Here is a 24931-nt window from a genome sequence, read left to right on the forward strand (position 1 = left end):
ATGATTCCAAACTAATTGATGAAATCTGTCTAACAATAGAAATTAGGGGGATTGTCCTCTTGCAAAGCATCTTGCCAGAAGCAACTTTCTCAGACTCCCCTGGAAGCAAAAAAAAAAGGGAAAGTAGGCGTCAAGGGGGGAGGGATGTAGGGGAGCAGCTGCCTGCCAGTGGCTGCAGGGCTGGAGGAAGAATTGCTGCATGCAAATCAGAGGGTGTTGACTGTGGGAGCATGCAACTCCCCCTGCCTAAGCTGGCTGGTGGTGGGAGCGTGTGTAGCTTTTGGGGATAGTTACTCTGGATTCCACTGGGAAGCAGAGACAGAGCCAGGCAGGGGGCATCTACAAGAAGCACAGCATCCTCTTCTGTAAGAGGGCACAATCTACAACTACTACCCCCACCCTACATCCTCAGGAGGAGCAGAGCTCTCATCCTCCTGTCCCTATCTGCAGGACAGGGGAACACAGGACTACAGTTGGTGGTGTGACTTCTTGGAGGAATAACTGATTTTTGGATCCATCTCTTGGAAGATGACACTTGGTGGAGCAGAGCTGCCTCCTCAAGTTCATTGCATTGTGTCCTGAGCTGCCACCAGGGAAGTGTCCATCAGTGGTCCATGTGTGGTCCTTCACCCTACTGATGTGAGATCATCACCCAGGGAGTGTGGACCTCCAGCAGCCTCTTCTCACCATTGCCTGCATCTCTTCTTCTTCTTCTTGGTGGACTCCTCCTGCCTTGGAATAATCATCAGCAGCAGCAGCCACACAGCCAGAGCCTGAGATCTCGGGGGGCTCGGTGTAGTGCTCGGGCTGGAGCAGGGGCAGCGGGGTGAGCACCAGGCTGGGTTCATGTTTGGCATTCAGGAAAGCATCCAGAGGAGCGGGAGCAGCATGAAGGAGGAGCCGCTGAGCAGCATGAACGCTGTCCGGACGTGGATGCAGGGAGCCGGGGTGCTGGACGCCAACACAGCCGCCCAGAGGTAGGAGAGAGCCGGCAGAGAGCTGCAGGGGGCCCCCACTACAAGGCGGCCGGAGGAGGGGGCAGCAGGCTGCTGGGGGGCTCCACATGCATCAGGCAGGATCACAGCCCACTGCTGCCTGCATCTACGAGCTACTGTCCAGCTATTATCTATCATCTATCTATCTATCTATCTATCATCTATCTATCTATCATCTATCTGTCTATCTATTATCTATACATCTATTATCTATATATCTATTATTTATCTATCTATCATCTATTTATCTATTATCTATCTATGTATTATCTGTCTATCTATTATCTATCTATTATATATCTATCTATCTATTATCTATCTATTATCTATCTATCTCTATCTATCTATCTATTATCTATCTATTTATCTATCATCTGTCTTTGTTTCTATCAATCAAATTATCTATCCAAGAATCTATGATTTCCCTTTTAATCCAATAATGCATCTTTTCTTATCACACTAGTCCCATTTGTAGCAGATCAGTAATACATAGTAGCACAGTATTATCTATAGAGGACCTACTAGTTTTGACAGTGCAGTGTAGTTCACTTTCAGAATAGATGAGTTATTAGAAATGTTACATTACCATCTCATTCCAAATATAATGGGATATTAATACTGTATATTTATCTAGAAATATAGAAATTAAAATGTAGCATGGTAGGTTGCTTACTACATTTTCTTAAGTAATTTTTCACTTTGTACACTAACTTTAAGAAAGTAGCACATAAAATAGTAGTTAGCTACAAAAATATTTATCTATCTATTATCTATCAATCTATTATCTATCTATCAATCTATTATCTATTTATTATCTATCTATTATCTATCTATGTATGTATGTATTATCTATCAATCTATTATCTATTATCTATCTATCTATCTATTATCTATCTATCTATCTATTATCTATCTATATATTATCTATCTATCTATCTATCTATCTATCCATTATCTATCTGTCTATCATATGTCTATTATCTATCTATTATCTATCGTCTATTATCTATCTATCTATATAATATCTATCTAGCTATTTATCTATCTATCTATCTATCTATCTATCTATCTATCTATCTATCTTCCCAGTTTACACACCACTGCCCATCACTACAGCTCCTGTGCAGCCACATTCCTCTCTCCCAGCACTAATATCTGACAGCCATTACCCCCTTTAATATACTGATTACTTCAGGTGACCCCTTGAGTCTTTACCATTCCTCCCTCATCTCTCACCCTCCTGTGCATTATCTTGGCATGGGCTGATCCACAGACCCTGAGATCAGATTGATAGTCGGGGGTGATGATACAGACACTGATACATGACATGTACACAGGCCCAGTGAGAGAGACTTTGGGAAGTGGCTGCTCTCCTGGGTCCCTGATTTAGGGTGATGGGATCTGCCGCATTGTCTGAGCAATGTGTTTCCAATCAGATCAACCACAATCCACAAAGAAATAAACTTCTCATAGACTTGGAAGAAAATGAATTAAGTGGGAGATTAACTCCATGTGAACTAATGTAGTGGAAGTGGGAAGTTCTGGGCAACTTTCTCAAGCGTCACAATTGTGTAGAAAACATCAAGTCTGGGAGGAGATGGAGCAGAGCTGAGCGTGTGAGTGCTGGGAGAAGGGGACACCTGCCCCCCAAATAAAGAAAGACATGAGGTTGTCATTTGGAACAACTTGTAGGGACATTACATGTGTCTCTGGATATATGACAAGAAAGAGAGAAAGGGAAGGAATGAATAGAGAGATAGATAGATAGATAGATGATAGTTAATAGATAGATAGATAATAGATAGAGAGAGAGATAATAGATAGATAGAGGTAGATAATAGAGAGATGATAGATAGATAGATAGATATAATAGGTAGATAGATAGATAGATAGATGATAGATAGATAGATAATAGATACATAGAGATAGATAATAGATAGAGAGATAATAGATAGATAGATAGAGAGAGATACTAGATAGATAAATAGATAATAGATAGAGAGATGATAGATAGAGAGAGATAATAGATAGATAATAAATAGATAGAGAGAGATAATAGATAGATAGACAGACAGATAAAGAGAGATAATAGATAGATAGATAGATAGATAGATAATATATAGATGATAGATAGATATAGATAGATAGATAGATAATATATAGATGATAGATGGATAGATAGATAGATAGATAGATAGAGATAGATAATAGATAGAGAGATAATAGATAGATAGATAATAGATAGAGAGAGAGATAATAGATAGATAGATGGATAGATAGATAATATATAGATGATAGATGGATAGCTAGATAGATAGAGATAGATAATAGATAGAGAGATAATAGATAGATAGATAATAGATAGAGAGATAATAGATAGATAATATATAGATGATAGATAGATAGATAGTTAGATAGATAATAGATAGATAGCTAGATGGATAGAAAGAAAAAGATGTGTTCTATATTATACACATATATAATATATAACATAATATACACACATATAAATATATATATATACTGTATATATATTAATAACTCTAATTCTCTGTGTCTATCTTCATGACCTACGAAGAGATTAATCAAACTTTACAATTTTGCAGCACAGAGTTCAGTAATAATCTCAGCTCTGCTACATCTTGTATTTGCTCTTCTAATCCTAATTCCAAAATGACAGCCCCGTGTTTGCTCCCGACCTAACCCTAATCCCTCTCTCCCCTTGCCCTTTCCTAATCCCATCCACAGTATACAACCCCTCACTATTTCTAGGGCCAAACTTACTGGTACTTGCCCCTCAGGCCGGCAGCCCCCCAGTGCGACCCTATTCCTGCCCTCTCCTGGATTCTGCAGCTGACCCCACACACCATGATATGCCCCTGTGCACACAGTGCGGGTCAGAGAACGCAGCGCTCTCAGCTGATGTAAAGGAGCCATCAGATAATCAGCGCTATATGGTGTAAACACACAGAACCCATCATGTGCAATGTTCCTACAGGAGAAAGTGCCTGTGCCCCAGCATCAGTGCACCCGAGGTTAGATGTCAGAGACTCCTGGGGGTGAAAATGGAGAACTCATAGATAGATAATAGATAGATAGATAGATAGAGAGATAGAGAGATAATTAGGTAGATAAAATACCTCTAGGTATATACATAAATAAGAGTTAGAAATAGATAGAAAATAGAAATAAATATACATAATTACATAGATGGAAAGAACGATAAAATAACTTAAAGTAGATACATTTATATATAAATAGATAATAGATATAGGTTAGATATAGATAGTGTAGATAGATAATAGATTAATAGATAGATATAGATAGATAGATAATCGATCATAGATAGATAGATACATAGATACATAGATACATAGATAATAGATAGATAGATAGATTGATAGATGATAGATAATAGATAGATAATAGATGATAGATAATAGATAGATAATAGATAGATAGATAATAGATGATAGATAATAGATAGATAATAGATAGATAGATTGATAGATGATAGATAATAGATAGATGATAGATAATAGATAGATAATAGATGATAGATAATAGATAGATAATAGATAGATAGATAATAGATGATAGATAAGGTAATAAGGTGATTTTTTTTTAAACTTAAAAGTGATAGATCACAGATATATATAGAGAGAAGAAGGGAAGAAAGACAGAAAAAGAGAGAGAGAGAGAGAGAGGAAGAGAAAAATAAAGGAAAAGAGGATGAGAGAAAGATAAATGATTGCCCCCTCTGTTTGGGATCGGGTCTCTTCCCCCCTGTCTCACCTTCCTCTCTGCCCGCAGTGGAGTGGGTCTGGCCCGGGCTCACTTTGAGAAGCAGCCCCCCTCTAACTTAAGAAAATCCAACTTCTTCCACTTCGTCCTGGCCCTGTATGACCGGCAGGGGCAGCCGGTGGAGATCGAGCGCACAGCATTCGTAGGCTTCGTGGAGAAAGACAAGGTAGGAACAGAATCCCATCATAATTATTATTATTATTATTATTATTATTATTATTATTATTATTATTACTGGTGATTGCTGAGATCCCTGTCACCCCACAACCCTCATCATCTCACTGCCCCTGATCGGATTAATCACCGCTATGATCCTGCTGACAGATCTCCAATTTCACACGCGTGATCTGATCGCCTCGATCTGTTAATCCGACCAATTTCTCTTTTTTTATATTATTGTTATTAATTTTATTATAATAAAGCAATTGGAGACCATGTCTTCATCCTGTTCCCTGAATCACTTTTTTCAATAAGACAAACAATTTAATATATTTTTTCCTATTTATTAAACATTATATTATGTTTATGTATTTAATGTTCTTATATATTTTAGTTCATTTTATTCATTTTTTTACATTTATTTTCTCTTTTCCATAGATCTATATTTAAATCGTTATATTCTCTAATTAATTATGTAATATAATTGTATTGATTAAATATGTTTAATTATTTATTTGATCTTTTTTAGTTTTTTTATGGTTTAATTTTTCATTTATTTTATTTAATTATTTATTTTTTGCTTTTGGAAAAATTGTAATTATAGTATTTTTTTTATTTCCTTGCATTGCAAGATTATCATAGCTAATATCTCTGTTAAGGTTGTGATCTAACATAATATATATTATATACATATATGATATGAGGACTCCCCCTAGCTATAACTCCCAGCATGCGGACACACTGGTATTGGGCCTGCTGGGGGTTGTAGTCCGACCACAGCTGTAAATCCACAGGTTGTCGCTGTCCTGATGTAATGTCGCGATCTAATATAATGTATTCTTGCAATCAGGAAACCAGTAGTGAGAAGACAAATAATGGCATCCACTACCGGCTGCAGCTGCTCTACAGCAACGGTGAGTGTCGGCAGCGCCGAGGGTGCGGGAGGCAGCGGGGCGCGGAGGGCTGCCAGCTGGGAGCCGGGCCTCGGGACAACGCGGGGGTTACAGGGGGGCTGGCCAAAGCTTTATTTTGTAATACCTACGAAATGCGGCAGGACTAAAAGTAATTATAATGTCTACTCTTTCTTTCTTTCTTTCTTTCTTTCTTTCTTTCTTTCTTTCTTTCTTTCCAAACCAAAGAAGGGTGGGCACTGCAGCACTCAAGAAAAATAGTGTAATATATATATATGTTATATTCTTAATGGAATAATGGAAGAATACATCTGTTGTCAATCGAGTGTCTGTGTCACTTACTGATATCTCTCTATCTTATCAATAATTATCTATATTTTCACCTGTGTAATATCAATCAGTTATCTATCTATCTATTATCTAGCTATTATCTATCTATCTATATATCTATCTATCATCTATCTATTATCTATATCTATCTATCTATCTATCTATCTATCTATCATCTATCTATTATCTATCTATTATCTATCTTTCTATCTATCTATCTATCTATCTATCTATCTGTCTATCATCTATGTATTATCTATCTATTATCTATCTATCTATTATCTAGCTATCATCTATCTATCTATCTATCATCTATCTATTATCTATATCTATCTATCTATCTATCATCTATCTATTATCTATCTTTCTATCTATCTATCTATCTATCTATCTATCTATCTGTCTATCATCTATGTATTATCTATCTATCTATCTATCTATCTATCTATTATCTATCTATTATCTATCTATCTATCTATTATCTATCTATCTATCTATCTATCTATCTATCTATCTATCTATCTACCTACTGTATCTACCTATCTATTTACTATCTATCTATCTATCTATCATCTAACTATTATCTATATCTATCAATCTATCTATCATCTATCTATTATCTTTCTATCTATCTATCTATTATCTATCTATCTATCTATCTATCTACCTATCTATCTAGTATCTATCTATCTATCTGTCTATCATCTATCTATCTATCTATCTATCCATCTATTATCTATCTATCTATCTATCTATCTATGATCTATCTCTATATCTATCTATTATCTATCTATCTATCTATCTATTATCTATCATCTTTCTATCTCTCTCTATCTGTCTATTATCTATCTATCATCTATCTATCTATCCATCTATTATCTATCTATCTATCTATCTATCTATCTATGATCTATCTCAATATCTATCTATTATCTATCTATCTATCTATTATCTATCATCTTTCTATCTCTCTCTATCTGTCTATCATCTATCTATCTATCTATCTATCCATCTATTATCTATCTATCTATCTATCTATCTATCTATCTATCTATCTATGATCTATCTCTATATCTATCTATTATCTATCTATCTATCTATTATCTATCATCTTTCTATCTCTCTCTATCTGTCTATTATCTATCTATCTATTTATCTATCTATCTGTCTGTCTGTCTGTCTTTCCATCATTCTGCCTTGCAGGAATCTGACCTTTCCCTTTTATCTCTCAGGCATTAGGACAGAGCAGGATTTTTATGTGCGGTTAATAGACTCCATGACTAAGCAGGTAAGTGTCCTCCTTATCAGTGATAGCCTCTGACCCTTGATCACCATGCCAGGGGTCGGGAGATTTCCTACAGACAGTAGATATGGCAGAAGTTGGGGTCTGGGAGCCTCCTCCTCCTCCTCGGACAATGGAGCTGTGTGGAGCTTGGGAAGCTGTGGATTGTGTTTGTTTCTCTAACGTGGCTCAGTGGGTAAGGGGTCAGGCTGGATGATGACAGATGGGAATGTCAGCAAAACAAGCGCCTGCCCTCTGCAGCACAGGCTGACATTCCGGTGATGATGTGTGGGAGCTGTCACAGAAAGTGCCCGAGGAGGGGGAACTACAATCCCCAGCATGACCCAGTGCAGCAGAGGATTGTTCTGCTCTAGTCACAGCTGACTGTTAACCACTTCCTGCCCTGTCATGGGCATTTATTTGGCAAAAAAAAAAAATCACATATGATGTATTTTTGGGAAAAGTTCCATCATCTGAGTGATTGCTCGGTGGTCTCTTCTCATTAAACTCTGGCTGCAATCTATTGTAAGGTGAATGTTATATATATATGTGTACCTGAGAAGGGGTGCTTATGTATGGAATTATGAATGTGTGTGTATATATATTTATATCTATATATGTGTCTGTGTCTATAATAATAATAATAATCTTTATTTTTATTTAGCCCCAACATATTCCGCAGCGTTTACAGTTTGCACACATTATCACCGCTGTCCCCAATGGGGCTCACAATCTAAATGATATATGTGCATTTGTATATATGTGAGTGTATTTAAGTGTGTATATATGTGTGTGTATGTATATAAATATATGTGAGTGTGTATATGAGTATGTGGCATGTAATGTCTGCAGTGTGGGATGTGTGTGTGTTATATATGCTGCTCAAAGAAATAAAGGGAACAGCAACAGCCTGTTGCAAATGGCACAGTGCTCCCTGTATTGTTTATACTTCTATATATACATATATATATATATATATATATATACACAGATAGACAGTATATATTGTTTATACTTCTATATATACACAGATGGATCCATCACTGAATGTGTGTATTTGTGTCTCTCTCTGTCTACTCTCCTTGTATCCTTGTGCTTTTCTTCTGTGTATGTTCCTTTACCTGTATGTGTACATGTATGTTCTGGGCACTTTGCTCTGTGTGTACATGTCTCAGTCTGTGTGGATGTGTTTTTTGGAGATTGTCAGCACACACACCAGTCTCATTGTGACCTCCTTCCTTCCTGGCAATGTTATGCAGTTCACATATTATTTTTGGACCTTTTTGCAGACACCCCAGGCATTTCCTTTAAAAAAAAAAACCCCCTCTTCTTGTGATATCACCTAGCTGTGCTGATGCAGTGATCAGGCCACTGTCATTATAGCCAGAGCAGCCATCCTCTATACATCCTCTCTACACTTACTATTATGTTAGAGCTACAGGAGCCCAATCACATCTTCCCCATGATATTGGGACTATCTGTTGCCATATTTTGGGGATACACATGATCACAGCCAGGTAATAGCTGATCTCCCCCCACACTGTACTGTGCTGCTGCTCTGTTATGGCCCATCAATAGAACAAGAAATACAGTAAAATTGCTTACAATGGATCCAGTTACGGAGATTTATACACACAATTATTTCATGTTTTTATTGTCATTTTTAAGAAGATGATAAAATGCTGCAGGATCATGGGTTTTGCTTTTTTTTGTTTATGCGCTTTTTATTGCTGTGGAGAATAAAATCTGCACATTTCATTTTTGAATTTTTAAAAAATACTTTTCATTGACAAATATGGTAAGAGGGAATTCAGTTTCAGGAGCATTATCTATCTATCTATCTATCTATCTATCTATCTATCGCTATCTATCTATCTATCTATTATCTATATATCTATATCTATCTATCTATCTATCTATCTATATATCTATATCTATCTATCTATCTATCTATTATCTATCTATATATCTATATCTATCTATCTATCATCTATTATCTATCTCTATCTATCTATCTATCATCTATCTATCTATTATCTATCTATCTATCTATCTATCTATCTATCTATCTATCTATCTATTATCTATCTATCTATCTATCTATCTATTATCTATCTATCTATCTATCTATTATCTATCTATCTATCTATTATCTATCTATCTATCTATTATCTATCTATCTATCTATCTATCTATCTATCTATTATCTATCTATCTATCTGTTATCTATCTATCTGTCTATAGAAATTCTAAGCAATGTATGAATTGGTGACTACTAGATTCAGCCGGTTCCCATGTTCTTCAGTGGAGCAGCCGCTGTTTTGTATTTGCCTTTTTCTGAAATTAGTATCTCACAGACTTGACAGATGTGACTGGAGCAGAATCCTGTGAAAAGCTGAGGCCTCTGATGCATTTTACATGAACTAGTAACCTGGAAAGTTATCTGTGCAGAAGGCAAAGGAACCACCATGAACCAAGATCAGCTGCTGACATAGTGTAGTCTACGACATGAAGGTAGAAGAATAGATAGATAATAGATGGTAGATATACAGTGGGTACAGAAAGTATTCAGACCCCTTTAAAATTTTCACTCTTTGTTTCATTGCAGCCATTTGGTAAATTCCAAAAAAGTTATTTTTTTTCCTCATTAATGTACATTCTGCACCACATCTTGACTGAAAAAAAACAGAAATGTAGAAATTTTTGCAAATTTATTAAAAAAGAAAACCTGAAATCTCACATGGTCATAAGTATTCAGACCCTTTGCTCAGCACCTTTTGAGCTAGTACAGCCATGAGTCTTCTTGGGAATGATGCAACACATTTCTCACCCCTGGATTTGGGGATCCTCTGCCATTCTTCCTTGCAGATCCTCTCCGGTTCTGTCAGGTTGGATGGTGAACGTTGGTGGACAGCCATTTTCAGGTTTCTCCAGAGATGCTCAATTGGGTTTAGGTCAGGGCTCTGGCTGGGCCAATCAAGAATGGTCACAGAGTTGTTCTGAAGCCACTCCTTTGTTATTTTAGCTGTGTGTTTAGGGTCATTGTCTTGTTGGAAGGTGAACATTCGGCCTAGTCTGAGGTCCAGAGCACTCTGGAAGAGGTTTTCATCCAGGATATCTCTGTACTTGGCCGCATTCATGTTTCCTTCAATTGCAACCAGTTGTCCTGTCCCTGCCGCTGAAAAACACCCCCATAGCATGATGCTGCCACCACCATGTTTCACTGTTGGGATTGTATTGGGCAGGTGATGAGCAGTGCCTGGTTTTCTCCACACATACCACTTAGAATTATCACCAAAAAGTTCTATCTTCGTCTCATCAGACCAGAGAATCTTATTTCTCATAGTCTGGGAGTCCTTCATGTCTTTTTTAGCAAACTCTATGCGGGCTTTCATATGTTTTGCACTGGAGAGAGGCTTCTGTCTGGCCACTCTGCCATAAAGGCCCGACAGGTGGAGGGCTGCAGTGATAGTTGACTTTGTGGATCTTTCTCCCATCTCCCTACTGCATCTGTGGAGCTCAGCCACAGTGATCTTGGGGTTCTTCTTTACCTCTCTCACCAAGGCTTTTCTCCCACGATTGCTCAGTTTGGCTGGACGGCCAGGTCTAGGAAGACTTCTGGTGGTCCCAAACTTCTTCCATTTAAGGATTATGGAGGCCACTGTGCTCTTAGGAACCTTGAGTACTGCAGAAATTCTTTTCTAATCTTAGCCAGATCTGTGCCTTGCCACAATTCTGTCTCTGAGCTCCTTGGCCAGTTCCTTTGACCTCATGATTCTCATTTGGTCTGACATGCACTGTGAGCTGTGAGGTCTTATATAGACAGGTGTGTGTCATTACAAATCAAGTCTTATCAGTTGAATTAAACACAGCTGGACTCCAATGAAGGAGTAGAACCATCTCAAGGAGAATCACACGGAAATGGACAGCATGTGACTTAAATATGAGTGTCTGAGCAAAGGGTGTAAATACTTATGACCATGTGATATTTCAGTTTTTCTTTTTTAATAAATTTACAAAAATTTCCACATTTCTGTTTTTTTTCAGTAAAGATGGGGTGCAGAGTGTACAGTAATGAGAAAAAAATGAATTTTTTGGAATTTACCAAATGGCTGCAATGAAACAAAGAGTGAAAATTTTAAAGGGGTCTGAATACTTTTCGTACCCACTGTATATAGATAGATAAAAGATATATAGTTAATAGATATATAGATGATAGACAGATAAAAGATATATAGATATTAGATATATAGATAATAGATAGATAAAAGATATATAGATAATAGATATATAGATGATAGATAGATAATAGATAGATGTTTCCACCTGTCTGATATGACGTTTTCCTGCGGATAAGCCCTGTTCACATGCCACTTTTAGTTAGCTGAAAGCCTCCGCCTTTTTATAACACTCGGTGGTGATAGCGCAGATTACGAATAGTCTCCTCGATGGCCTTTTTTAAAAAAAAAAATCTGTAGTGTTAAGTAGGGAAAAGCGGCCCTCCATTCACCAGAAAAGTGGAAGTTCCAGAAGTGGAATCCCATCTGATCCGTTATCTCTGGCAGGTTCCTTAATATGTCTCAAATGGAATCACTGATCACATTGATGTTGTTACAGTCTAAGCCCTTGTCTTAAAGGGCCAGAGCGTCTCCATTCTTTTATCCATACGTTCTTCTCATCCGCCTTCTTCCCCATCTCTTCCTGTCTGTCTCACACTTCCATTATCTCGATCTTCGCACACCCGTTACACCAAGCGTACGTTATCCGATCCATACATTACTTTTAATTTGTGACTCATGATGAGCGGATGGATTTGTATTTCACATACGTATAATGCTAAGACTAGAAGGCCATTAGGAGCGGTGGCGTCTGGCTGAATTCTGCCATTATTAGGTTATCCAGGAGAATATTCCCGGTTGTGGCTATGAAGACATCGCGGCTTAACAGTAACAAGGGCGCTAATTCTATTAATACCAATCCAATCCGTTCCCGTCGGACCTCTCTCTCTCTCTCTCTCTCTCTCTCTCGCTCTCTCTTTTTTTGTAAAGCGATATTATTCTGCATTTATCATCCAGCAATAGCAGCTATGGAAAACTCTTATTAAAAGCTCGGCCTATCAGGACTCCCTTTATTTAAAGGGGTTTTCCAATACTATGAAATTGATGATCTATCCTCAGATTAGGTCATCAATATGAGCTCAGTGGCGGTCTGACACCCGGCACACCAATTGATGAGCTGCTATCAGTCCGCGTAGTGGCTGGATGAACCCAATGAATGGAACATAAGAGCACAGCGCCATACACTGTATAGTGGCTGTTCCCAGTACTGCAGATCAGCTCATTCATCAATAGCGGGCGACCACTTTTCTAAAGCTGTAGGAGGGTGCAAATATATTATGCTATGTGAGTTAAGATTAAATTGCATAATTTATTAATTATTATGCACAGGGATTAGATACTATTAATCTCCCCAGTGCTGTCCTCTGGTCCTATTCACTTACATGGTCTCACTTGTGACCACTAAGTAGCGGTTCACATTGTCTCACTATTGAAACTATTGGAAAGCATGGGTTAAAGGGAATCTATCATCAGTTTTTTGCTATATAATCTGAGAGTAGCATGATGTAGGGGCAGAGAGCCTGATTCCAGCAATGCGTCACTTACTGGGCTGCTTGATGTAGTTTTGATAGAATCACAGTTCTTACTGCTGGAGAACTCAGAATGCTGAGCTGTGTATAACCCCGCCCACATCACTGATTGGCAGCTTACTGTGTAAAATGAGCAAACAGCCAATCAGTGGTGGAGGCGGGGTTACACAGATTAACTGGTCTGCCTTGGAGGTGGACAGCAGAGATAATCTCCTGCTTTTAATACACTGATTGTATTGAAACTAGCTGATGAGCAAGTGACATAACCCTGAAATCAGGCTCTCTGCCCCTACATCATGCTGCTCTCAGAATAAATACCAAAAACCTGGTGACAGATCCCCTTTAATGACTTGTGCTTCCTTTCTGCTTACACATTGTATGGGTTGTTTCCACAACTAAGATTGCTTGTTCTGTGTCTGTATAGTGACTGCACATGCCGGAGTATGTATGATGTGGACAAGGGATGGCGGTTATGGCGTCTCCCGTGTGTTTATGGGGCCCTATAGCGTCTTTATGATAAGGCGAGCCATCAATTAGAATATTTGGAAGCATCCACTTCGTACTTAAGTCTCCATTATAGAATCACATCTATGTATCTTCATATAGGAAACATTGTATATTTATTACATGAAAAAGGCGGAAGAGGTCGCCTCATCTGATGCAAGTGCTGGAGGCTTTCTCCTTCTTTATTTCTCCTTTCTTTATTTCTTTTTCCCTTCCTTCTTCTTTTTTATTTTTATATAGCGCTAACATATTCCGCAGCGCTTTACAGTTTGCACACATTTTCATCACTGTCCCCGATGGGGCTCACAATCTAAATTCCCTATCAGTATGTCTTTGGAGTGTGGGAGGAAACCGGAGTGCCCGGAGGAAACCCACGCAAACACGGGGAGAACATACAAACTCCTTACAGATGTCATCCTTGGTGGGATTCGAACCCAGGACTCCAGCGCTGCAAGGCTGCAGCGCTAACCACTGAGCCACCGTTCCTTCCTTTCCTACCTTCCGTTCTTTCTTTTTTCCTTCCTTCCTTCCTTCCTCCCTCCCGTTTTCCTTCTTTCTTTCTTTCTTTCTTTCTTTCTTTCTTTCTTTCTTTCTTTCTTTCTTTCTTTCTTTCCAAACCAAAGAAGGGTGGGCACTGCAGCACTCAAGAAAAATATTGTAATATATTTCTCTCTGCTTGGGTTCCTTCCCTGGGCTATCTATCTATCTATCTATCTATCTATCTATCTATCTATCTATCTATCTATCTATCTACTATTTATCTATTATCTATCTATTATCTATCTACATATCATCTATCTATTATCTATCTATCATCTATCTATTATCTTTTATCTATCTATGTATCTATTATCTATCTATCAATCTATCTACCTATCTATCATCTATCTATTATCTTTCATCTATCTATCTATCTATCTATCAAACTATCTATCTATCTATCTATCTATCTATCTATCAATCTATTATCTAGCTATCATCTATCTATCATCTATCTATCATCTATCTATTATCTATCAATCTATTATCTATCTGTCTGTCTGTCTATCTATCTATCTACCTATTATCTATTATCTATTATCTTTTATCTATCTATCTAACTATCTATCTATCTATCTATCATCTAATATCTTTTATCTATCTATCTATCTATCTATCTATCTATCTATTATCTATCTATCTATCATCTATCATCTATCTATCATCTATCTATCTATCTATCTATGATCTATTATCTATCTATCTATTATCTATCTATCATCTATCTATTATCTATCTATCTATCTATCTATTATCTATATATCATCTATCTATTATCTGTCTATCTATCTATCTATCTATCTATCATCTGTCTATCTATCTATCTATCTATCTATCTATCTATCTATCTATCTATCTTGTCAGGATAACATTATCTGGACCCACATGAAGCATTAGGGAAACGTTACACGACTGATCATTACATAAAGTTGTGCGCTTTCCATATAAATACGATGACTTTTTAGGTTTTATTTATTTATTTTTGTAATGGCAGCAAATTAATTAAAATAATTATGTAAACACAAAGCCTGGAATTTGCATGCATGATCAGGGCCAGTTTTGGGAAAATGTATGCTCATCACAGTGGAAAATGTGTTGTTTTGAGTCTGGGGTGAACACAAAGCTGCGGATTTTGGAGACATTGCCTCAGCCAGATGGCCTAATGTATTTTTCAGTCTGGCATCCCAACTGCTCCCTCCTGTATCACACTCTCCACCATTTGTTCTGGGATATTTACGCCTGAGCTGCTTCAAAAGTGAATGTTTGAACTACCTTAAAAATGAACATATTAGCAGAGATGTATTTTATTAATCCCAAGATGATATTTTGATTTTACACAGCCAATGACTTCCTGACCATGTCGGCAAAGTGCCAGCGCCAAATTACATGTGAATTCAGAATATAGATTAGCGGATTTGTAGTCTATTGGTGCAGGTTGCGGGCGGCTTAGAATAGTGAAGCGCAGATCGCACTATTCCCTTGGAATATTGAACACGTTTAGATGGGAAATTTGTAATCGGGCCCTTTTCTTTAATTTTTTTTCTTACATTTTTATATGTTTTTGGTAGAAAATTATACATAACGCATCAACTATGTCTATTATTGTGCTCACAATACATATATAAATATATATATGTCTATATATACGGTATATATACATATATATATAGATATATACAGTAGGGAAAAAAGTGTTTAGTCAGCCTCCAATTGTGCGAGTTCTCCCACGTAAAAAGCTGAGAGCGGCCTGTAACTGACATCATAGGGAGACCACAACTATGAGAGTCAGAATGAGAAAACAAATCCAGAAAATCACCTTGTCTGATTTGGAAAGATTTATTTTGCAAATTATGGTGGAAAATAAGTATTTGGTCGTTAACAAAAGTTCATCTCAATATTTTGTGATATATCCTTTGTTGGCTATGACAGAGGTCAAACGTTTTCTGTAAGTCTTCACAAGGTTGGCACGCACTGTTGGTGGTATGTTGGCCCATTCCTCCGTGCAGATCTCCTCTAGAGCAGTGATGTTTTGGGCCTGTCACTGGGAAACACGGACTTTCAAATCCCTCCTAAGGTTTTCTATGGGGTGGAGATCTGGAGACAGGCTAGGCCACTCCAGGACCTTCATATGCTTCTTACGAAGCCACTCTTTCATTTCTCTAGCGGTGTGCTTGGGATCATTATCATGCTGAAAGACCCATCCACGTTTCATCTTCTATGCCCTTGCTGATGGAAGGAGGTTTGCGCTCAAAATCTCACGATACATGGGCCCCATTCATTCTTTCAGTCCTGGTCCCTTTGTAGAGAAACAGCTCCAAAGCATGATGTTGCCACCCCCATGCTTCACAGTAGGTATGGTGTTCTTTGGATTCAATCCAAATGCTCTCTAGCAAACTACAGATGGACCCGGACATGTACTGGCTTAAGCAGGGGGAAACGTCTGGCACTGCAGGATCTGAGTCCCTGGCGGCAAAGTATGTTACTGATGGTCGCCTTTGTTACAGTGGACCTAACTCTATGTAGGTCATTCACTAGGTGTGGTTCTGGGATTTTTGCTCACCATTCTTGTGATCATTTTGACCCCACTGGGTGAGATCTTGTGTGGAGTCCCAGATCGAGAGAGATTATCAGTGGTCTTCCATTTTCTTATTATTGCTCCCACAGTTGATTTCATCACACCAGGCTGCTTGCCTATTGCAGATTCAGTCTTCCCAGCCTGGTGCAGGGCTACAATTTTGTTTCTGGTGTCCTTCGACAGCTCTTTGGTCTTCACCATAGTGGAGTTTGGAGTCAGACTGTTTGAGGTTGTGGACAGGTGTCTTTCATACTGATAACAAGGTCAAACAGGTGTCATTACTACAGGTTATGAGTGGAGGACAGAGGAGCCTCTTACAGAAGAAGTTACAGGTCTATGAGAGCCAGAAATCTTGCATATTTTTAGGTGACCAAATACTTATTTTCCACCATAATTTGCAAAATAAATCTTTCCCAATCAGACAAGGTGATTTTCTGGATTTGTTTTCTCATTTTGACTCTCATAGTTGTGGTCTACCTATGATGTCAATTACAGGCCTCTCTCATCTTTTTAAGTGGGAGAACTTGCACAATTGGTAGCAGACTACTTTTTTCCCAACTGTATCTATCTATCTATCTATCTATCATCTATCTATTCTATGTTTAATAAATCTTATATCTATATATATTTAAATTTAATTTATTAATTTTTTCACAATAAATTGTGACTGTATAGGGAAACTTTTCCCGGTTTAAATGAAATATTTTATTATATAAAAGTAAATTGTAAAGAAAGCTGTGGCCCTTAGCACCTTTACCAGACTCTAAGCTCCACTATGGTGGAAACTGATGTGTTTTTATAAAATGTGCCTGGTTGGAAGAGTTTAGCTGTGCGTACAGTATCGAGGTTTTCTATTATTTACTGACGCTCCTTCCTAAGACACAATGCAGCGTAGGTTGTGAAACTTCACGACTACTTTTGTCCCCCTGATAAACACCAGCACATAATATACTCGATGTGAGAGCGGCGCTGATTCACATGTATTTTAATCTGCTCCTAATTTTCAATCTCTTGGGTCCCGTTTTCCACCCTGGCTGCAGTTCTGTTTTCCAGCCGGTAATGTGATCACCAGTATTTTCAAGCGGTGGGCCGCTGTCCGATAATGCAGAGTGTGGTTTGTTTCTCTTTACAATGGGTGATGTCATCCATTCTGCACCGGTATGACATCATCTTACCCCGGGTATTGCCGAATGGTCCTCAGGGGAGACCTGGCTGCAAAAAAAACCTGTGAGCTGCGCGCTTTCAAGATAATCATTGCTATTTAATGTGACTGTAATGAAAACCATTGCAGTTTAGGATTAAAGGTCCACGGGGTTTGCACGGCCTTCCCATTTACACAAAGCCACAGATTTTAATTTAACATGTGCTAGTAGTTATACATTCCCAACACTTTGCTATATTTGCAAATACTTTTTCTTTTTTTTTTTTTTTTACTTTTATATATCCTTTAGAAATAAAGCTTAGATCCTCTATAATTAAATGGTTGTTGTTTTTTTCTTTTTGATTTTTTTGATTTTTTTTTTTTTTTTTTTTTTTTACGATTGCCGTACAGATTCATAACACTGAGGGCGGTTAGGTTTCATTTTATATTATCTTAAACCTTGAAAATATTTCCTTAAGTAAAAAACAAAAAAAAAAAGTCATAAGACTGAATGACGACCGTAAGGCTGTGTTCACACGTTCCGTTTTTGCTGTTTTTTTTTTTTACAGTGCAGATTTGTCACAAAATCTGAACAGATTCCTGATGCCAGCAAAGTGAATGAGAATGACGTCTTGTGTATATGTTGCTTATTTTTTAATTAAATATGCACAGTGACAATTCTTTTGGTGTTTTTGCTGCAGATTTCACCCATATTAATGAGTCGGGGAAAAATACGCCTCAAAAACACAAGTAAAAAATGCAGGAAAAATGAGGCAAAAAAGCACGTTTTTGCGCTTTCTTGTTTCCTGCCAAGAGATGCAGAAATAGTGCAAAAATTTCTGCACCAAATACTTAACGTGTGCCAGGGGCAGGCAGGGTAGGCACCTGCCTAGGGCACTACCACCTGCCTCTCTGAGGAGGGCGTACTTTGGGCAAAAAAAGTTACACTGCTGAATGTCTGTGGCCACCCAGAAACTTCCTTCCTCTGGCCGCAGACATTCAGCAAATTGACAGCACACAGGGGTGCATTTTTGCTGCTGCATTTTTCTTCCAAGAAATGCAGAAATGGTGCAGAAATGTCAGAACCAATGTGATCACGAACCCTATAGTGATGAGCGAGTATACTCGTTACTCGAGATTTATGAGCATACTCAGGTGGTCTCTGAGTATTTTGGGCATGCTCGGAGATTTCGTTTGTGTGGCTGCAGCTGCATGATTTGCAGCTGCTAGACAGCCTGAGTACATGTGTGGAATGCCTGTTTGTTAGGCAATCCCCACTTGTATTTAGGCTGTCTAGCAGCCGCAAATCATGCCGCTGCGGCGACACAAACTAAATCTCCGAGCATGCCCAAAATACTCGGAGACCACCCGAGCATGCTCGGAAATCTCGAGTAACGAGTATACTCGTTCATCACTAGTACCCTATAGCTCCTTTAGATTTCCAAAGGTATCATCCTTAAATGTAACCTTGTTTGCTAAAAAAAATACAGAAAGCAAACATGGCAACATTTCGGCCACACATAGCCTTTTACAATAGGAATAAGGTCGGGATATCCAGCTGTTTTTTTGGATAAAAAAAATTGCAAAATTTAAGTAAAACAGAACATTCACAGTGCTATAGAAAAATACAAATGTGAGAGATTTTTCTGCGCGTTTCAAACTAATTCTCAGTTCTTAGGCTCCTTTCACACACCGTTTTTGCCCAAATTCATTGGTCCTGTTGGGGTTTACATCAGGATACCCCCACAAAATAGGATTTGGGCATATCCATCGAAGGGGCCGTAGACCATAATGGTTCCGACAGAGTCAATGTGTGTTCTGACATGCATCATTTTTGGGTGTATACGCCTACAGGAGACGGACACCAAGACCCAGTCTTCTACAAATGGATGTCCGCCTCCAGTAGGCGTATACGACCAAAAATGATGCACATCAGAGCACATGTTGACTCTGTCGAAACCATTATAGTCTATGTCCCGGTCGGTCCCGACAGGACCAACAAACGTGGGCAAAACCGCTGTGTGAAAGGTTCCTAACAACTGATACAGTTATAATCCTCCTTTTATAAAACAGTCTCATGAAAGGAGGATCATAACATCCATCACTAAGGCCTGAGATTCGGATCGAAACGCGTAGGAAAGCTCTGACATTAATATTTTTCTATAGTGCTTGGTATGTTCTGTTTTACATAATTCTACGGATAAAAATATTTCTAATTTTTAATCCAAAAAAAGTCTGTATATCCCTACCTTATTCTTATTGCTACCACCGATACCAGAGTACGGTAATTCTTCATATGAGCCGATGATTCGCTCACTACTTCAACGTGGGTGAGCTGGATCGCACTTTTTCATTTATAGCCTTAATTAAAAAAAAAAAAAAAAAAAAAAAATCAACAGAATTTCCTCATTTCCATTCTTAAGATCGGGGAGGGTGATACGATTTCCTTAGATACTGTACCACCCCAACATGCAAGAGCGACTCTCCATTCCAGATTTTAGATTGGGCGGAAGAGTTCGTAAATTGTAACAAAAAACTGTTTTCAAATTTATTTTTTTGGGGGGGAGAATTTTATGTGTTAGTGAATGTTTGGTAATTAACGTCCTTTTCTTTTTCACTGGGTCTCCGTAATGGGATGCTGTGTATCCACTAATTAGCTGAAAGACGTGTCCATAGGTCACAAAACCTGACTCATGCTAATTGAGAAGCTCGAGCTAAACAACAGACGTGTCTCGCAACTAAACTCACACGTGATTAATCTAACAGGAGGATATCTGTATGTTCTTATTATTCTTCCATTTTTCTGTACCAACTGGTTACTTTGTTCCAAGAGATCTCTATGAACCACCAGAATAAATATTCTATAAAGAGAAGCATACACTCCCTTTAAGAAAGCAACACGCGAAACGCGCGTCGGGGTACTACCGCCACTTAAGGTACTGCAGAGACACTTCCTACATATATAACTCTTTAACATCTTGGTCACTTTTACTCCTTGTATATACTTAGTCTTTTTGCTTTATGGACTTAAACTTGATTATTACTGCTCTTTAAGCTACATTTTCTTTTTGATACTGGGGCATTTTTTGAGCCCTTTTTTGCACTTATCTTCTATTATTACATTCTTTGGACTCATATTGACATAATTCTGTATGGGGAGGTGTTTTTTCCTAATGTTTAGGACTAGTTTTGGAACTTACTGTGACTGATGTAGGCCTATAAAATTTACTGCAGTGAGGTTTTTTCCCACATATTACTCTCATATTTGTTATAGGCCCTTTTTGATATTTTTTGGTCTGCTTACCTTGACTGTGTGTTTTTTTTTGGCACATTTTCTCTCTATTTTGTATATGTTTTTAATTGTTATTCTTTTAATATTACTTCAATAAAATGTTGCAATTTTATACTTGTGGCACATAGCTTCTCTTTCTATTTGCCTCTAGGCGATACCTTTTTGGGATTATATCTATCTGAGAACAACATGATGTAGATGAAGATACTCTGATTCCAGTGATGTATCACTTACTGGGCTGCTTGCCCAGATCTACTAGTTTTCTGAATGCTGAGCTCTGTATAACCCCGCCCCCACCACTGATTAGCAGCTTTTTGTGTGCACTTCCAATCAGTGGTGGGGGCGGGGTTATACTGAGCTCATGAATGTGGTGGACTACATGGCAGCAGGTTTACTAGTCCTCTAATGATAATCTCCTGCTAATAAAACAATTATTTTATCAAAACTACAGTAAGCAACCCATTGAGTGACACATCACTGGAACTAGAGTTTCTGTGTGTACATTATGCTGCTCTAAGATTAGGTGGCAAAAACCCGGTGACAGGTTCTCTCTATCTATACTGCATAGATTGTTCTCTCCACCATTCCATTAGGGAAAAAAGTATTTGTATTCTCCTTTTTTTGTAAAAGACAGAATGTAGTTCACTCGCAGAGAAAAAAAATTCTTTATGGAGTGGCAATGTTTTGTTTTTATCTTTTGCTAAAAGCACACAGAGGCCCAGGAAGCTGAGATATAGGGAGTTGTCCTCATACTTTAGAGCTAACCCAGCTGGTAATAGGAAGAAAACACTGAAAACACAGCGCTGTGGGGTCAAGTGACTTATGGGGTCTTTCAGTGTCAGACTGGAGTTCAAAAAGCACAACGGTGACATTGATTCTTCGGGGCCCATCTTTTTTTTTAGCTACATGCAATATCAACTGACCCTTTTTCCTAAACGTGTCTATGTGTGATCATAAACTGAGTAGTTTCTTAAATGAATGATTAGATGTTTGCCTTGTTTATACAACTATTCCAAGCAGTACTTATTTAGAGGCTGGGGGGGCCCACCAGGTGATTCTCTTATTGCCCAGTGGGCCAGTCCGAGCTTGGGGTTTTCTCTTTTGTTATTTGGGATAACGAAATATCTATTTTTTCTCTATGTCATAGTCAAAGGTAGAATAAGAGCACAAAATATGAGGCAACCAACAAATAGCTCCTTATATCTCAGCTTCCTGGATCATTTATGACTCAAAATAGGGGATTAATGGGATTTGGGGGTTAACTGCAGGTAAACATTACTTGGGGGTAATACAACCCCAATATATTCCAATATATCTTCCATAGGCCAGGGACAATTGGAACAGCTGTAAGGTATGAAGCTACCTACAAACAGCGCCTGATATCTCAGCTTCCTGGATCACTTGTGAGTGAGGAATAGGGCGTGAATGATATTAGGGGTGATATTAGGGTTAACTACAGTAACATTTAAACTTTTAGATTAGTTGGGGGTAATAAATTCCAATATACCCTCCATAAGACAGGGATAATTAGGACAGCTTTAAAGTATGACGCCACCTCCAAAAAGCTCCTAATATCTCAGCTTCCTGTTATTAATATTATTATTATAATACGTTTTTATAGCGCCATTTATTCCATGGCGCTTTACATGTGATCTACGTGAAAGGATATTGCAATTGCATCTTAAAGTTTACACACGTAGAGGAGTGACATTTTAACTCATTTAGTGTTGGTATGATGCTTGGAGTGTAAATTTTTTAAAAAAGGGAGTAGTAGTGCGATGTACGGGGAGTGCGATGTACGGGGAGTGCGATGTACGGGGAGGGGTCTCCCTAGGGAGAACTGAGCACAGCAGAGGGGTTACAGTTCTCTGCGGTAGAGAAGTATCATTGGGAGCTTTGAAGATCAGAGATATATGAAGTTTATTCTGGCAGATAGGACCATAATGCTTTTCAAAATGTCTTTCCGGAGATTTCAGTATCTTCTGGCTAGAAATGTAGAGATGGAGTTATCACAGAATAAAACACTGTGAGACCGGTCAGATGTAGAGAAGCTGATGGCATCCTGTGCACAAGCAAAGAGCCCCTTATTAGTCCTAGCAGGGCTGATGTCACATCTAGGACAGGCTGCAGCGGTCAGGCCTGGATCGCACTAACTGACCCACAATACTGTCAGTAGCAGCACTGCCGGGTACAGCAGAGCAGCCGTATCATGCACAACTACAGTATACACAGGGATGTTACCCCGTCATAGAGTAGAACAATCAGAATGGAAGAGTAAAAGGACAACATCAAGTGTCTCTAGTAACTCACAAGGACCAAAAGGAATGTTCTATTTCTGACAATTAACACAATATGTAAAACACAGAGCACTCGTTTGTCAGTGCTAGCCAGTCACCAAACTATCATCTATCTATTATACTGGCCGAATAATATACTGCACACCCCACTTTTCAGTTTTTGAATTTCCACCAAAATTTAAAATAACCAATACATTTCGTTCAACTTCTCAATTGTGTCCCACTTGTTGTTGATTCTTCACCAAAAATTTACATTTGGTATCTTTATGTTTGAAGCATGATATGTGGGAAAAGGTTGAAAAGTTCCAGGGGGCCGAATACTTTCGCAAGGCACTGTATCTATCTAAAATAATTAAAGAAAATTTGGCAGCACTACCAAAAGAAGTCGGGTGCAATAAAACCTGTTAAGGTGATGTCGAAACTTCCAAAATAGAAAATCAGAAAAAAAACATGCAACCCTCCAAAAATGAAATGAAAAACCGTGTCTTACTTTTCACACTTTAATTTTTGGAGTGCTACCTGTTCTTTTTTCTGATTATCTATTATCTATCTATCTATCTATCTATCTATCAATCATCTTTCTATATCTTTCTATCTATCTCTGTTTATCTAGAATGTATTGTTTTATCTAGTTTCTTTTTTCTTTCTTTTGAAGTGTTTTGCCTGTTTGTGCTTTTGAATATATCCATCTATCATTTATTGTAACACATTTCTTTCCTCTTTTCCTCTTTCCTTCTTTTTATATTTCCTTTCTTTCTTTCTTTCTTTCTTTCTTTCTTTCTTTCTTTCTTTCTTTCTTTCTTTCTCTCCTTTCTTTCTTTCTCTATGTCATTCTTTTTTTCTTTCTTTCTTTTTCATCCTTCTTTCATTCTCTTTCTTTATTTCTTTCTTCCTTTCTTCCCTCTATATATCTGTCATCTATCACTTTTAATTTACAAAGAATTATTTTTGAACATGATTAAACACCCCTAGAACAGTAGACTGTCTGTATCATTAACTTTTACAGTCACCCCCTGGCTTGATGTCTCTTTGTGAGATTGTCTGACACTGTAATTCCATGATTTGCCATCATATAGCAAACATCAGAATAAAAAGACACGTGTGCCAGGGTAAAGTGGATCGGGACTCCAGACGTGTTACAGGTTCATGATTTTACTAGGCTCTGATGTCTGAATTGAAAGGAAAATTGCCCATGTCTTGTCGGTAGTCTGACTTGGTTCTGGGATCAGTAGGTGTGAGCTACGACGAGAAGCCATGACAGGAATGTCAGCGCTTTCACTCTCTGTCTGCGGCAGGTGCATTGTTCTCTCATAACAAATGTTTAATAAGATGCTTGCTGGGAATGTAAGCTTAACATAGCGATCAAATGCCACTCGCTTGGAAGAGATATACCAATTATTACACTATCCTCTTGTAAAACGCTCAGATCTGCCTGGATCGTTGAGGATGTTTCA

At 38.1% G+C, this 24931-nt stretch overlaps 1 protein-coding gene across 2 annotated transcripts in view; it reads left to right on the forward strand.

Moving 5' to 3' along the window:
• The first annotated feature begins 257 nt into the window (after positions 1-257).
• EBF1 (EBF transcription factor 1) overlaps positions 258-24931 on the forward strand; it is a 462583-nt gene continuing 437909 nt past the window's right edge. For both annotated transcript variants that reach the window (XM_073567867.1, XM_073567868.1), the window contains exons 1-4: positions 258-977; positions 4809-4965; positions 5809-5872; positions 7432-7487. In XM_073567867.1, coding sequence (XP_073423968.1) covers positions 847-977; positions 4809-4965; positions 5809-5872; positions 7432-7487 — 408 coding nt within the window. In that variant the 5' untranslated portion in view covers positions 258-846. The remainder of the gene's footprint in view (positions 978-4808; positions 4966-5808; positions 5873-7431; positions 7488-24931) is intronic.

The sequence above is a fragment of the Dendrobates tinctorius genome, unplaced genomic scaffold (genome assembly GCF_039654945.1).
Source record: "Dendrobates tinctorius isolate UK_male_01 unplaced genomic scaffold, ASM3965494v1 ptg000020l, whole genome shotgun sequence".
NCBI classification, from domain to species: domain Eukaryota; kingdom Metazoa; phylum Chordata; class Amphibia; order Anura; family Dendrobatidae; genus Dendrobates; species Dendrobates tinctorius.